A 16535-nucleotide genomic window follows, 5' to 3' on the forward strand; every position below is an offset into this window, starting at 1 on the left:
CTTTAGCCCACTCAGCCTCCCCATTTCAGACATGGCTATATGCAAATCAGTCTGACCCTGTGCCTCATGGGAATAGTCCAGCCCGAACTGCCAAGCCATGTCTTCCATGGACCGGAAACAAGCATCCTGGACCGGTTTCGGGATCATAATCCTCATCAGCCAGGCTATCTTGAATCCAGTGGCCAAGTGAGCAAGGGACTCACGTCTGAGCATACCCTGCCACACTTAGGGCGAACAAAGCGAAACAAAAGGGGATGATGGACGGAGCGTTTGAGCAAATCAAACACTCACCCCCAGTAAACTGATCTGGGTTTGATCCATCACCATGGAAAGCGCTCTTATTCCTCCTCATTTTTTTGTTTGTTTTTTTACTTAAAAGGGGCTTAGAGCCTGCCCATTACTTACCTTTATTTACCATTGGTTGGCTCCCACATCACTCTCGTTTCCTTGCTTACTATTGGTTAGTGCCTCCTTCTCTCCTCCAGCTTCCTCCTGGGCTGGGCTTCGGTCTTCGTCCCTGTCATAGAGCATGGACCAAGTACTGCTTCCTATGGCCAGTGTCCTTCCTCTAGCCACTGTCTCATTAAGATGCTCTTTTAAAAAAAAAAAAACTTTTAGGCACCGCCATTGTTTTCTTTAACCCACTCACCCTGCTGCCTTTGGTTCCCACCCTCCTCCCCAATGTTGCCTTTTTTTTTGCAGGTGTAGAGTGTGAACTAGGCCCGAAGGAGCACTTTACATAAACACTATTTACTTTACACAAAGACGCATTCATTTTTTGATTTTTAGGTGTGGGAAATTTCAGTCATTTGCCCTGGATAACAGGATGTTGAGACAACACCAATGCTCAAACCTGGTTCCGCAGGTGGCAGTTCTGACCGTAATGCCACATTTTCTTTAAAAACCAATAACAAAGCCAAATAACTTGCACTGAGCTATTTGACTTTGTTGATTTTTTTTATTTACTGATGTTGCAACATGATTTAAAGTAAACATTTAAAAAAGCTATGACGTGGTCAACTTTGGCCGCACCATAGTGCTTTGTTTTTATTTACTTTTAGTGATGTTGCACAGCAGATTGCACTGCTGTGCACCACTTTTAAAAACATTAACAAAGCCAAACAGCTCCCACACAGCTATTTTGCTTTGTTAATGCTTTTTAAAAATGTTGCAGCACAGGATGCTGTGCAACATCTTAAAGTTAGCTGAAAAGAAGCGCTCTGACTCAGCCAACGCTGGATGCACCATAGTGCTTTGGTTTTATTTGCTCTCAGCCATGTTGCACAGCAGACAGTTATGCTGTGCAACATCTATGAAAAACATTGACAATGCTACTAGGTCTTGCATAAGGGAAACCAATTAGCTTTGGCAGTGCTTGTTATTGTATGTATTGGAAGCCGTTTACAAATTCCTTCTTTTTTTCAGAGCACTGAAAATCTTCAAACCTTTCCTGCATAAAGGACGCATGTGCAGCTAAGCTAGTCCCTTGGAAGTGATTCTCTTGGATGTGGGCAAAGAGGACAGGCTGTCTGTCCCATATTGGCTTTTGGGATTAGCTGAGACTTTCAAATAAAGAAAGGGAGATTCTGGAAAGGGGAAACTTCCACACCTTTGCTGTGGGACCCAAGTGTGGTGTACTATTTTATTTGGGCACATATGACACGAGCTCAGAGGATTTGGCAGGATACTGCCAGTCATAGTTACCCCTGAAGGATATAAGCTACATATGGTGCTGAAGAAGGCCTCTTTCCCTTCATCTGCTGGCTGACCAGGAAGGACGATGTCAGAGCAGTGGTCCCGTGGATCACTAGTCTTGGAAAGCTCAGAGTTTCTGTAATGAGGGCAGTTCCTGGAAGGAGAGGCTTCAAGGGGTGGTAACCCTCGAGTGCCTTGTGTCCCACTGGGAATGTGCTGTAGAGACCACCGGATTCTCCATTTGCTGGTGCACTTCTCCACATCCCTTTCTTTTGATCAGTGGCATGCCTCAGTAATTGCAGTAACAGTTAATCTATCCCTCTGATGTCTGGAGAGCCCAAAAGAGGCGCTAACTCGTTGTTCACCTATAAGGGGGTTCAGAGTTCACTTGTCTGAAGACTTATTTTAATCCATGCGTTCGCCCATAAGGTGGTGTGGACGGAGTTAAAGATTACATTGTCTGTGGCCTCTCCCCTCTTAACTTATGTGGCCTCTCCCCTCTTACTTATACTTTCACTCACTGGCTCAAGCAGTGGTTTGATTCATTGTGCATTCAAACTTTTCCCGTTAGCTGCACTTAAGCTAGCATAAGATCTAGACCCTACATTTGGGGAGCTCTCATTTGCTCACGAAAGAGCCCAAGCACTTGCACACCAAGGAATCCAAGCCACGGGAAAACTGGAGCACGTTCCGGGATGTGGGATACTACGAGCACCAAGGGTACAGGATGACTTTTGTTGACAGCTCAATTATTCACTTGTGTTCTGTTCTTTCCCGTGGCGGCTCCTCCTCGAAGGCGGAGGAGCGTCACCCACCTCTTTTAAGCAGTGTCACTAAAGGAAAAATAAAATTATAATAACTCTAGAGGAGAGGTTTGCAATTCCTTAAGTGTGCATGTATGTTTGGCTGGCCCTCTTGGGCCGGCAAACATTCATGCACACTTTGCATGTTCTCCATGCAGGCTGCAATACAGCCTACATGAAGACCTTGCCCAGCCTCCAATTCTCTGGCTGAGCGCCGATCCACAGCGCCCAGGCCAATCACAACGCTGCATTGCAGCATTGTGATTGGCTATCGAGAGGCTGGGAGTCGGGTGCATCCTTTTTCCTGCCCTGGAAGCGGGGAAGAGGACTGAGAGGAGGAGGAGGAGGAGGAGGAGGAGGAGGAGGAGGAGGAGGCAGCAGCAACAGAGGGGTGGTAGCGAGTGACGGGTAAGTGTGGGATTTTTAAAGTTTTTTTTCCATTTCCCCTCCCCTCGACGCGTCTCCCCATTTCCTTCAAATACCAGCCGCCACTAGTTCTTTCCCATTTTAAGAGGTGGGAGAATCACCTTTTTTGCTTTTGGCGTATAGTCCGACACATAGATCCTCCCACCTTACAGGCCCTTTCAGTCTTCATGTTAGTGAGGTACAATCACTTCACACATTCTACACCAGAACTGGGAATCTTGTTAAAAATCACCTAGAGGTTCAATATTGTCATTTGCAAATACATTCAGGATTCCAGTCCCATGCTTACCCTACAATTCAGACAGAAAATGTTCAGATTGATGCTGCCGTTTACCCATTTATTATATCTGTTTAATATACCTGTTACAGAATCTTACGCCTGTGTTTGCTTTCTCTTACAAACTTTATTTTTCTCTCAAGTACCATGATGTACATATATGCAAACATATTGTTATTGCTGCATCTATTAAATGTAAGCAGCTGATACGAAGTCACACAGATTATTTAATGCTAATTGTGGTCAGAAGAAGTTACCTAAAAGCTCACAGAATGTATTCACAATGCATATGTTTATTGTTATGTGGGCACAGTTGGTGGTTCTGTGCAGGGATGCAACCCAATTAGAGGGCCTTTCATGGTAACCGTATGTAAGAATGCCCTGTAAATCTAGGAAACTGTTTATATTGTGCTCTATGTTAACATGTCTATAAACCTTCATGTTCTGGTCTCCTTATTTATATCACTTATCCTGATTTATTTCCTTTTGTCTTATTGTTACCACCAGCAGCTGATATTTGTATATGCAGTTTTTAATGTATGTACAACTTTTTGTGGAGAGCTGGTTAACAAACCAGTAACTAGAAATGGATTGGTTTAATGGAAAACATCTCTTGTTACTCGCGCAAGTAAACACAAATCCTTCCACAGAACACTCCTCTGTAATTGTTTGTGTCCTACTACTCACGAAATCCCATACTTTATATTCAATGTCCAATACGGTTTCTTCTCAGCCCATATCACATCCCAGCATTTCCAAGTACCACGTATAAGGGGTTAGACCAACACATGTTAGTGCAGGTGGCCGCATCACTGTACTAAAATGCATTAGTCACACATATAGAAGTCCCTGATACCCATTAGGCATCATGAGGCGCTCCAAAAGCTGCCCTTTGCACTGTTCTGTATCTGTGCACTGCCACTCTGATCTGCCTGCTTGACAATTTAGCCTGTCAGCCGGCCTGGGAGACTTATTGCCATGGTGACCAGAGGTGGGGGGGATACATTGTTTCAGCGACTATGGTGCTGCAGTAAAAACAAATTCTACTCGCTCTGATAGCCCCGCCTGGCCTCTGAGCCACATGTGGCAGACTGCTTGATCATCCGGCGCCGGCACAGGGGGAGCCACGAAGGTCCAACTCCATTCTTTGATCCTGGAGGGATGCAGCAGGCATGATCAGATTGTGATCTCTCCTCTGTGCTGCCACTGTGCCCGCCCAAACAAGTAGTGGTGCAGCTGTGTGACGCAAGCGACACCTGAGCTCTCCTGATAGTAGGCAGATAGTTGGAGGACTCAGCGAGGGTACCAGAGTTATAGTTACTATTGGCTACTGAGAGAGTAATCACATAATCCTCTCCCTACTCCTGCCCCACACCATGCCTGTGCAGCCAGGCAAAGTGCAGTACAGCACAATCCAGCCAGACACAGCTGACTGAGGAGAGCTGTACACTTAGCAGCGACAGTGTCCACCTTAGCTCACAACTGCTGCCTGCTGCCTGCTGCCTGCTGCTGCAGCCTGGTCCAAGACAGAAACTGAAGGTGTTCGAAGGGGCAATCCCTAGCCGAAGCACGCAGCTGACAGTTGCAGACACACTCCCCAGGCACAGGGTAGACTGGCAGCGAGCCTAGTTGAGTCATGCAATTACTGGTCTCTCAGACTATTTTGTTCATTCATTTGATGATATCCGCAGCATTTGCTTTAACCGTACAAGGAAGCTGCACTTACACTTCGCTTAGAGATATGTTTTTCTTATTGTATACTTCAGACTGACACCAAATGGTTGGTGTCAACTTCTTGCAGACTGAAAATGAACGTTATGTATGTGCGATAAATGGTGTGGCGATTTCCAGCTCCAAGAGCACAACTAGACCAGACTATCGTGAGGGGGGCTATCTCGTCCGTCAGTAGGAAAGGACAAGCATTTTAGACAATATGGGCAGAGATGTCTTTACAGCCAATATGAGGGAAAGAAGTGCCAAACTGCAGTTTACATGTTTTAGACCAGCTCAATTTTGTTATAAGTGACAGGCTGGAGTCTGTATTTATCCCTAGAGTTCTCATTTAGGCTCTGTTGTTTGGTGGTGGTCCTACTTGCTGAGGCCATATCGTTGAGGGTAGATGTTCGATCTATTTACTGCATATGGTTTTTCGATTTTTGACGTGTTTATTTAGCTGTGGCTTGATAGCGTTCAATATTTGACTTTGAGATATTGTCCAATTGAGCATAAGTCAAAGTCAGATGAGTTTTCATACTAAGTAAGATTTGTTTTTTATTTGCTTATCAGTAACACTTGATATTGAAGGAGCAGATTAGGTGCAATATAGAGGTAAAGTAAATGCTAAAGAGGGGGTACAGCTGTTTGGTACATTAGTTGTGAATGAATGGAGCTAACGTGAAGGGAGCAGTGAGATGGTGATCTGTCTGATAGAAAATATGTAATCTCCTTCAATTGTGCGCCCTGCACTTTGATGTTGTCAAGTCTCTATTAAAGCTTAGGCTGGTGAATAGTATCAAAGGCAAGGGAGAGTTCAAGTTATAGGTGTGGCGGTACTCCAGTTTTAATTCACCGTTGTTTTAAAATCATCCCATGTTGAAATCATTTCTGCTTCTGTGCCTCAGCCATACTTAAATCTGTTTTGGAAATCTGAAGGCAAGTTATTTTATGTGAATGTAGGTATATGTTTTGAGGCACATCTTTCGATCGTTCTATCTTTTTGACTAAAACAGTCTGTTGTTGGACGGCGGTTAAAAGGATCGCTAGGTTCAAAGCCTGTTTGGTTTAGGGAGGGTTTTATGTAAGGCATTTAGAGTTCCATTGGGAAAATACCTATACTCAGTGAGTTGTTGGCTGTTCTAGTTGGATTGTCTGCAGAGCTAGTCATGAGGACATGGGTCGTCTGGTGATTTTGCTGAAGCCTTGATGAGATTAAAGGAGAGTGACTGTAGATATTTTTCGGCTTTGTTATCTGGTAAACTGTATTGAGCTTCTGGAACTGTGGTTCAGCAGGGAAAAGGGATGCAAGAGAGTGAAATCGGAGGGTGAGACGTAATGCAGGTTTGCCCTCCAAACAGCAAGGGACAGTGGTGAGAAGGACTTCAGCTGCACTGCCAAGGAATCACGATATTCTAAGGTACTACCACTTCAGGTATTATGGCTGGCAGATCCTTTTCCTCTGAAATCTTATAGAGGTGCTGTTGTTTGTGACCTTGAGGCCTTTCATCTGGTCTGAAGCCCCCTCACCAGATCTCTCTATTCAAATCCCTAGCCCCATGTTAAGGGCTCTGGCTACTCTCAGCTCTGCAGGCTGTAGTTAAGCTCTCTAGCACTTAAGGTAGGTCACCCTTGAGCAAGAGAGCTACCAAGTTACACAGAGTGCTGGCTTTACTGGCTCCAGTCAGCTTTCCTTGCTACCAACTCATCTTTCTTGTAAAGAAAAAAAAAACACCCAAGCTACTCACCATTTAGAAAGTGAGGAGTGGCTATTCCTGCATGTGTGCTGTGTGTTGAGACGGGCAATGATAGAAAATAAGAAAATAATGTATATTTACTACCATGACTATACATTGAGACACAAACATGCCATTGTTTAGTATATACAAAATAGCATATTTATAGGAGTCAAGTAAAATATATGCAAGTTTATGCAGTACACAACACATACTAAATAATTTGTGTGTATCATGACTTTTCTTTACAACAATTCTGCGACTGATTATTTTGTATCATAATTTTAGTATAGCTCCAAATGACCATATTCTGCCAGAGATCACTTTCTTTTCTATCTGCATTCGGAGTATGCTCTAAATTCTCTTGAAGTGATTGACTATGACTACTAAGCACCTGATTCATATAATTGTGTTCCATGGGTAGATGTGACGCCTCAAAGGTATTGCAAGATAAAACATCAAATTAAAAAATAGATAAATCGCTCCTTGCAATTCACAAGTAAGTTTGAGAGTAAGTCGCACCTAATAACAGAAAAATCTTTGTTTTCTGAGTAATTCTTGATTAGTCTTATTACAGCGAAAACAAGTGTTACAATATGACATGTCTAAAATGGACAGATTAGTAAAGCACTAGACTTACTGCAACAAGTTTAACAAAATACTTCGCAGCTAGTGGGTAAAGACACTTGCAAAATGCAATATGGGTTACAGTTGAGAACTCATAAGCATAGACTTATTTGAGATTTTCTCATCCATGCCTATATGTAAATCAGTACCCTAACTGGGTGTATTCAACCCCACGTGCTGTGCGTTGCTAAAGGAATGCTAGCAGCCTTTCTGGAATAAGAAGGAAGACATAGGATACTAGAGAGTAGTACATATCTAATTACTCTAAAATTACGGAGGTTGAAATTTTGCGAGCCATAACATCCTTGACTTCAGTAAACTATTTACCCACTGGTTTCAGACTGTCAGGTACACATATGGAAGTGCTGACACAATTATCCTTTATAGCCTCAGGGTCCAATAAGTAGTATACAATTGGAAAATAATTAGTGGTAATTACATGTACCAACATATGATAGTCAAAATTAGGAAGCACACCAAAAACCAAACAGTCGTAGCATCAACCAGAACCCAGATATAATACATAAACCGAATAATAGCACTTTTGTGATAAGGCACTGTGAAATCGGGTGTCCCTATGACAATGTTATCCTATGGTAAGTATTCAGATGTCCTCTGCGCTCTTTGGGAAAGCTTGCATCAGAGTTTTTCTATTATTTTTCACAATGGCCGTGATTATAGTGTGTGTTAATGAGACAACTATGCTCAATTGTATACTACAATGTTTCAGGTTGACTATGATATGTATGCCCTTTGCCCTATTTTTTACGGGCCACAGCTGGGAAACTGTGTGTTTGAGACGACATGGTTGAAAATATGTAGAAACAGTCCAAACGGTAGTCACCCAAATATGTACTGCCTAAAATTTACAGTGGAGAGCCTCAATGCCCCTCTAACAGGTTTACCAGGGATGGCAGTCAGTTTGGGCCAAACTGGTTTTGAACCTAAAGTTAATGCAGGAGCTCTTTTGGTGCTGGACAAGCAAGCAAAGTATGCCACCACCCAGATACTAATGGTTTATTGGCCTCTATCTTGAATGTTGGTTGGCATGTCAAGATCTTCAATAGGATCGGGCACCACTGGGATAAGAGCCATTCATTGAAATCACGTGGTCACCATTTGGGTTGAGCAAAATCTGATTTAGCTTTACGGTTGAACTGCAAAGTAAGAGCACAATATATTTGGAGCTGCAAGGGCCAGTAGCTTGATTCTCATAGGTCCAAAATTAGAGAATCAGTAGAACATTACCTTAAGGCAAAGACTAAACAAGAAATACCTCTTTTAACCCCGAGGCCTGTGAGATGTCAGAAATGCCGTCACACATAGTTACGAATTGTACATGCCATTCCGATTAGATGCAGGCTCACCACTCTTGTATTCCCTGAAAGCTTCCTGTGGAGTATAAACCCACGTAGTGCACTGATGTGCTTGCACTGGTTATGGCCACAAGGCAGCTAATTTAATCAAGATAACTGACAAAGCCTAAAGTGCAGCGGGCCTTTCTTCTGGGTCATCCTGCTCCAAGCCAATTTCACTCCACTCAACTCAGTGAATTACAGCTTGTTATGTTCTGAGGTTCAACGTCTTGCGTTTGGGGAATTACAGGCCCAATTCAACCATCTCCATCCTGCCTCCCACCCTTATCCATGCCAACCCGACCCCTAGCCTTGAGCTCTTTGATGAGAAAAAGCCCACTCTTGATTTCCAGCAGTCTTGCAGAAGGCACGATTGAATCAACTGTGCACACCAAACAGTGACGCATTCCACAACCTCAGGCTTCATAGCATTTCTGAAATGTTGTTACATATTTTTCAGAAGAAGTAAATTTTTTGTGGATGTGCTAAACCTAAGGAAATTTGGTAAAAGTACACGTTCTAATGAAGGCGTTTTTCTCCACAGGGATTTGCGATTTAATAGAATTAAAGACCTACAACCTGGAGCATTTAGACGACTTAAGAATCTCAACACACTGTAAGTATTTTTTTTTATCTTTTGTAATATATAGTTTGGTAATTACACAAATTAAATTAGTTTTTCCTGCTGTCTTCAAATACATCTTACAGAGAGAATAAGTAAAGAATAATTAAATCAGTTGCATTGTTTATTTGTGCTAAGACAAATAAAAGATTACTTAAGCGAACATTAATGTCTTGCAGTGCACTGGTGTGTGTACATTAGTCACTTCTAACGTGCACTTGTTCCTTTAAACAGAAGTGCCAACAGTAGAGCAGTAACCGTCTTTAGTGGTGGTTAGATTCGGGACGTAATATCTTATCATCTTTCCTGGAGCATTTAGAGAAACTGTCACAAGATGAAAATTAACATCTTTGATGGGTGACATTATAGACAGTGGAAGGGGCTATATGTTGAATCAGTTTTTGACATTTGCAGCCAATGGCCGGTGTAACCTGGAAAATTGCTAAGCATACTGGGAAAAATTGCTAAATTATAGTATGCCAATGATAAAGAGAGCGATCTGGCTGTTGTTGTAGGCACCTCCTCAAATAATCCTGCATCACCAAACTGACTTGTTGCATTGTTCATATTATTATGATTGTACTTGATAAGAATGCGAAAACTTCGAGTTAGTCGTCAGCCCTCAGAAGTGGAAGACACAAATACACAAGGCTGCAGTTCGCTGGCAAAACAGAGCATCAATAAAAAATATTCCACCAATAGCGGGGCACATGAATATAGGGCTAAATAGAACCATGTGTGTCCAAAAAAACGGATTGTTCCTTTACATCACTAAACTGAAGTTGGTTAGAAGTAATCCAGCCTTGAATGATGAAAGCAAGTCCTAAGTAATCATTGGTGAGGTAGCTTGTGAGTCTAAGCAAATACTGTCTTTCATCAGTAGAAGTGTACAGAAGGAATCCAAAACGGCAACCTAAAGGAGCCGAAGTTAAAGATGATGTGGGATGATGCCACTTGGAAGCGAGAAGGCAGAGCTAGTACCGGGCCTAGATAGGTTTTTAAAAAAAATCTGTTTATCCCAAAATTCTCAGAGATTCCCACCAACCATACACCTGGTGTAATAGGTTACTAACAACGTCCGAGGACCAGCACCAACATGTCAGCTTGATAATGGTTCCGAAGATGATTAACTTAAAAAATATATGAATCTGCCAAAAACCTAGTCTGTCCAGCAGCATAGTGAGAGAAAGTAATTCGACCTGGTTGGAAGTTGGCTGGTTTTGAAACTTTTGATGGATTTAAAATATTTAATTCAGAATCAGTTTAACCACGATCTGTTTCAAATCATAATTATTTGGTAGAATAAAAATATACTTCAGATAACATCAGTCAAACCTTTCATTATTGAGGAGAACAGAGGTCTATTGGAAATGCAAATAAGCAAAAACCTTAAATGACCAGCTCATACTCTCTAGGTGATAGCGAAAAAAAAGATTTGAGCTTTGGTCATCTGTGTTTGTGTTAGCAAGAAAAGACTGAACAGCGAGCTAACAGAAGAACCTATGTAATATTTAGACATGAACTGAACAAAAAGACGTAGGATTGTTCTTTACCTCACTGATTTTGTACCATCTTCATTTTTAAAAATTTTTTGGTAAGTTGTTCCAAAATGTTTATTATTTATTAATGTTACAGGCTTATCTGTACCAATTACTTTTGCGAAACCTTTTCATTTGCATCATATGACCTGCAATCTACCTGGAACCAAGAAGGACCGCAACATAGCTTTTTATCATCTTTGCCCACTTGCTTTGTGTATAGTTATATTTTAGCTTGAATGTCGTAGATAGATGTTAGTGTGGATCCCTAAACAGCAATTGTACTAAGAAAAGGGTCATCTTTGGGGGCAAGAGTAATATTTATGAGCAGATTACCTGTTAAACTTCTTCAAAATGAGATTATATCAAAGTACACACAATAATACCACTGTTTCTGGAAAAAATGCAAAGCAAGTAAATGCAAGGATTGCTATACCATATTGTTCTATAGAATGAACATTAATTAATACTTTGTTTTGGAATTAAAGTCCTCTACATGCCTTGATACCATGATAAGTTGTGCAGCCCTACCCTTGTATGTTGGATAGGCCTATGTATTATTCCCCTCAGTAAGCCTGGCCATCACGAGGGCCCACTGAGGAAATTCCATTTTAATGAATAAAAACACCAGAAATGGACTATGATGTTGAGGGGGTCACCCAAACCCATCCATATCTTTTTAACTAATTTCCTCTATAGGTCTATTCAGGCCTCCGTTGCTGGTCTTCCTTGCTTTTTGTCGTGTAGAGGACATGTATCCAAGCTGCCATTACATATGTACACAAGAATGGCATTGAATAAACTCCATTTGGATCTCCATCAAATTGAGTCTGAATAGAAGCTAAAACTTTACTCTTTTCTCAGAATTAACTGTAGAAGTTGACCACAATCTATACAGTTTTTTGCACTGGGACACTACTCTTAGCAGCCATGCACTCTATAAATCATGTTTCATTCATTCATTCATTCTTTCAGGAGCCATGCATGACTCAGGGTCTTCAGTTTCAAGGCTGAGGTGCCGGCATCCGTCCTAAACATGCTGTTCAAAGGAGAAGCTGTCTTGGGACTGCCATGGACAAAACACTCCAGTAGCTAAAGAAGGACAAAAAATCCGTAAAGGCCATGGGAGCCTTACAGTTCAGGGGGTCCTTCAGGAGGGGCTAACCTCCAACAGAAGACCTGGAGGCAGGGCTGGGTTCTCACCAGCTCAACAACACCAGCAGCAGAGATTCAAACAACAAGCTGCATATCAACCTGTTCAACATCAGTGGCAGCACCCGGTAAGGCAGTCCTTTTGCGGAAAGCTAGAGGGGAAGGGCAAATCACAAAGGGTTAACAAGCAAGTAACTGCCGACCAGCAATCCCACTGCATAACACCAATGGGAGGAAGCATAGGAGGATTCCTCCAAGAATGGAGGTCAGTCGCCTCAGACAATTGAATCCTAAGCATATTAAGACATGGTTACTTCTTAGAACTATCCAGACCACCGCCTTATGTTCACCCAAAGTCAAGAACCTTAAGGAAACAGGAACTTAACAGTTTGGAGAAGTGGTCAAGGAACTCATCAAAAAACAAGTCATAGAGAGAGTCCCTCTTAGGGAAACAGGCAGCAGAATCTACTCCGCGTACTTCCTAGTACCAAAACAGGACTTGACATTGAGACAAATCCTGGGACTTTCGGTACCTAAACATGCTCATACACACACAACACTTTAAAAAGATGATGCTACAAGAGGTGATCCCACTCCTAAGGATCAGAGGTTACATGGCCACGCTAGTCCTAAACAATGGCTACCTTCACATACCTATGAACCAGAGGCACAGGAAATAACTCAGATTTGTCATAGACAAAGTACACTACCAGTTCAGTGTTCTACCTTTTTGTATGAAGTCCTCACCAAGGGTGTTCACAAAATGTCTAATAGTGGTTGCAGACACCTTAGAAGACCGGGTATACCAGTTTACCCATATGTGGGCGACTGACTAGTAAAAGCAAACTTGAAACAAAAATGCCACTGAGATATGCAAACAGTCATCTACACACTTCAAAGCCTCTAGTTTTTTAATAAACTGTGAAAAATCCTCACCACTACCAGAGCAGGTGAAGATATTCCTGGGGGCAACGCTGGACTCAAGGACAGCCGGTGCGTATCCACAAAAGGATGTCCGCAATAGCAGAGCAAACTCTCCTGTAGCAAGATTCACAGGCTCTGGCAGTGAGGTCTGTCGTAAAATTGATGGGCATTAGTGAGTGGGAACAAAGTCATTACCACTGTTGAAACTAGTACAAGAGATATGGAATTGGGCGATTAAACGGAACACGACACTGGTAAAAAAAAAAAATACAACTTCCCTGGAAGCAGAACACAGAAACAGACCGGCTGAGCAGGCAGGAAAACACCTCCTGGGAGATAAAGCAGGAAGTACTGGATACTGTGTTCAGATGGTGGGGAACACCAAGCATAGACCTATTCGCAACCCCAGAAAATGGAAAATGTCAGCACTTTGTGTGTAGGGTTTCTACTTTACCAATCCAAGGGGAATGTCTTGTCGATCGATTGATAAGTGAGATTTACCTTTGCTTTTCCACAGATTCCCCCTAAATTAGGCGTTCTGGATAAGGTCAGAAAGCCAGAGACAACACTCATACTTATTGTCCTGCAGTGGGCCAGACAGGCAAGGTACTCTGACCGACTAGAGATATCCAGGGGACAAATCAAAGCAACACAGGACCTACACCCCAACTCAAGACTGACACGCTCGTCACTACTGTCAGCTCTCGGTAGCGAAGGGAGAGAGGCCTGCTGCTGAACCAATTGTGTTTGAGCATCTACCACTGCAGATCGTGAACTGCCTCCTCCCGAACCTGAATGGCATCGAATTGATTTCCTCGAACTTTAGATTTCCTTGGAGAGCCCGGATGAGGTACGTGGTGTCAATCAACAAGGAGTATGCAGGAGGCTACGTTTCCAAGCCCCCTCAAAGCTGCTTTCACCAAGATCTGAGACCAAGGCTGAATCATCGGGATCATAGCACTAATGTCCAGGACTTGAGGCAGTGTTAAGGCCCTGAACTGCACTGTATTCATAATAGCTTGAACTTATGGAAGTCTTTGTGAAGGAATCCACTGCAATTTCAGCTTGTTGATCAGTGGTTAGTGGTGTCAAAAGGTTCACTGTCATTTGGAGATAATCATCTAAAGTTATTGAGGTTAGTGAAACCAGTAGGTGGTCAGCAACCACCACTACCACTTTCTTGAACACCAGCACTGGTGAGGCTGAACGGGAGCAGAACCAACTGGAGACGCTCCTGGCCTACCATAAAACACAGGAAACTTCTTTGGGACTGCAGGACAGTTTGATGAAAATATGCATCTTGGAAGTCCGGGGAAACTATCCAGTCCCACGAGTCCAGAATAGTCAGGATCTGGCCAACACAAGCATTTTGAATTTGCCCTTCTGCAGGAAGGCATTCACAAGTTGAATGTCTAAAATAGGTCAGAGAATCCCTTCTTCCTTCAGCACAAGCAAAAAGTGAGAGCCTGAATTTTCTCCTCTTTCCGAGTCTAGAACCCAGTTGGTAGCACTTTTGAAGAGTAACACTTGCACGTCTTGTAACAGAATGGACAGGTGCTCCTCTGAAATACACTCTGATGTGTAGGGAAGATTTGGCAGGGTAAAAAGAAAGGGCAGGGCATAGATATGCTGAACAATTTGTAGGACCTATCTGTCTTAAATGAAGGATAGACCTGGCATTCTTGGTGTGAATCTCCCTAACGTTTTGCCTTCAAGCCCCCTGTTTTGCTGACTTTGTTTTTGCTGGCTTTAGGGCTCTTGACACATTATCACTGCTAACCAGCGTCAATGTGCTTGTGCTCTCTCCTCAAAACATGGTAGAATTGGCTCTCATCCAATTGGCCTATTTAACTTACTTATAAGTCCCCAGTAAAATAGTACTACATATGCCCAGGGCATGTAAACGTAATGATACTAGTAGGCCTGCAGCACTGATTGTGCCACCTCATTTAAGTTTCCCTTTAAACATATATCAGGACGGCCATTTCAGCCTGTGTGTGCAATTTTAAACTGCCATTTCAACTTGGCAAAATACACTGTAAGCCAGGACTAAACATTCCTTTTTATTACATATAAGTCACCCCTAGGATAGGTCCTGCAAAGCCTAGAGGGCATTTAGTGTATTGAAAAAGTAGGATATGTACTTTTAAGTTTTATAAGTCGCTGTAGTGAAACACTCCTAATCTCTTTTTTCACTATTGCAAGGCCTACCTCTCCAATAGGGTAACATTGAAGTTACTTTATTACATTTAATAAGCTGTAACTTCAAATTGGGAGCAGGTAGACAGCTCGAGTGTGGTGTCACAAGAATCATAATTAAAAGCCCTATTTCATGTTAAAGTTGGATTTTTAATCACAATTCTGAAAATGCCAATTAGGAAGTTTTTTTACTTAACCATTTGGTGTCTGCAGCCTGGTGCTGGGTCACATGGCTAGGTACACCTGGCAGGTGGTCTTTGTGTATTACTTCCAGAGAATAAGACAGAAAGAAAGAAAACCGTTGTTTAGAGGATGGGCCACTCTGATTTAATGAGGGGGGTGGGCTGTCACCTACCACACTTGCAAATAACAAAGGCTCTACCTGAGCACTCTCACAGAGGGTTTGTCAGTGGTCTTTTGTGACCCCAGACAAGCTGAGGCCAGGAAAGGGAGGAGGAGGAGGATGCCTAACACCTCACGAGGGTGGAAACCTCTAGAAGCTTCCTCCACTTCAAAGTGGGTACCACACATACATATTGGACACTTAGATCTAACTCCTAGTTACACCTTTGGACTTGTGGACTCTGCCAGGAAGACGGACTGTGGTTCTACTGAAAGAACTGCCACTCTGATGGATAGCTGCTCCAAAGGACTGCTGCCCTTCTGTGCTGCCCTCTTGCCTGGATGAAAAGGACTGGGCCTGCATCTCTAAACCAAGCAATTCAGAGGGACTCTAAGGGATAGTTGGCTGGCCTCCTGATCAGAAGCCTCGGTCTTTCAACAGCTTTGAACCCAGCACCTGGCCATCTGTGAATCCTGCCCTCCCAATTGGTGCCACCACATTCCTGGACTCTTTGAAGTGGGCCTTACGTTACTTTGCCAGGCCATCCGTGTATCCAGCAGAACAGATGCATCTCTTATGTGGCGCATCTTCAGCAGAACCAGCACATTGCCTTTGCTACTAGACGCATCGCCCTGCGATCTGATGCAGTGCCCGCCCATCGGAGCCAACGCATCTCCATGCAAGGACATCCTCTCACCCAGCGCTGCTCCTCGAAATGGCTGCTGTGTGATGCATCTCTTCACCCGAACCTCCCATTGCCACTGCTGCGCAATGCATTCTAGACATGTGACTCCTCATCTGTTCGCAACCTGGATTTAAGGTACTCTTGTTCAGCTTCCCCAATTGAGTCCCTGTAGCTGATCCACGCTCCATTGCACCCGGCCTGAAGTTGTGACTTTGTCCCAGTTCAGGTCGACCAGATAACCTTAGTTGGTGCTTTTTGCTATTTGGTGCTTTTTTCACTGAAATCTTTAAACTTGCTTATCTCTGATTCTACGGATTTTTGTTATTTTAATCTTGATTTATATATTGAGTTTTCTAACTGGTGTGGGATTTCTCTTGTGTTGTGTTTTTCACTTTATTACTGTTCACTGCAGAAGTGCTGCATAAATACTTTACACATTG

The 16535-nt window shown here is 42.9% G+C and overlaps 1 protein-coding gene across 2 annotated transcripts in view; it reads left to right on the forward strand.

Annotated features, from left to right (window-relative positions):
- PXDN (peroxidasin) overlaps positions 1-16535 on the forward strand; it is a 740799-nt gene that overhangs the window by 186501 nt on the left and 537763 nt on the right. For both annotated transcript variants that reach the window (XM_078647879.1, XM_078647880.1), the window contains exon 2: positions 9177-9248. In XM_078647879.1, coding sequence (XP_078504005.1) covers positions 9177-9248 — 72 coding nt within the window. The remainder of the gene's footprint in view (positions 1-9176; positions 9249-16535) is intronic.

This window comes from Lissotriton helveticus, chromosome 6, assembly GCF_964261635.1.
Source record: "Lissotriton helveticus chromosome 6, aLisHel1.1, whole genome shotgun sequence".
NCBI lineage: Eukaryota > Metazoa > Chordata > Amphibia > Caudata > Salamandridae > Lissotriton > Lissotriton helveticus.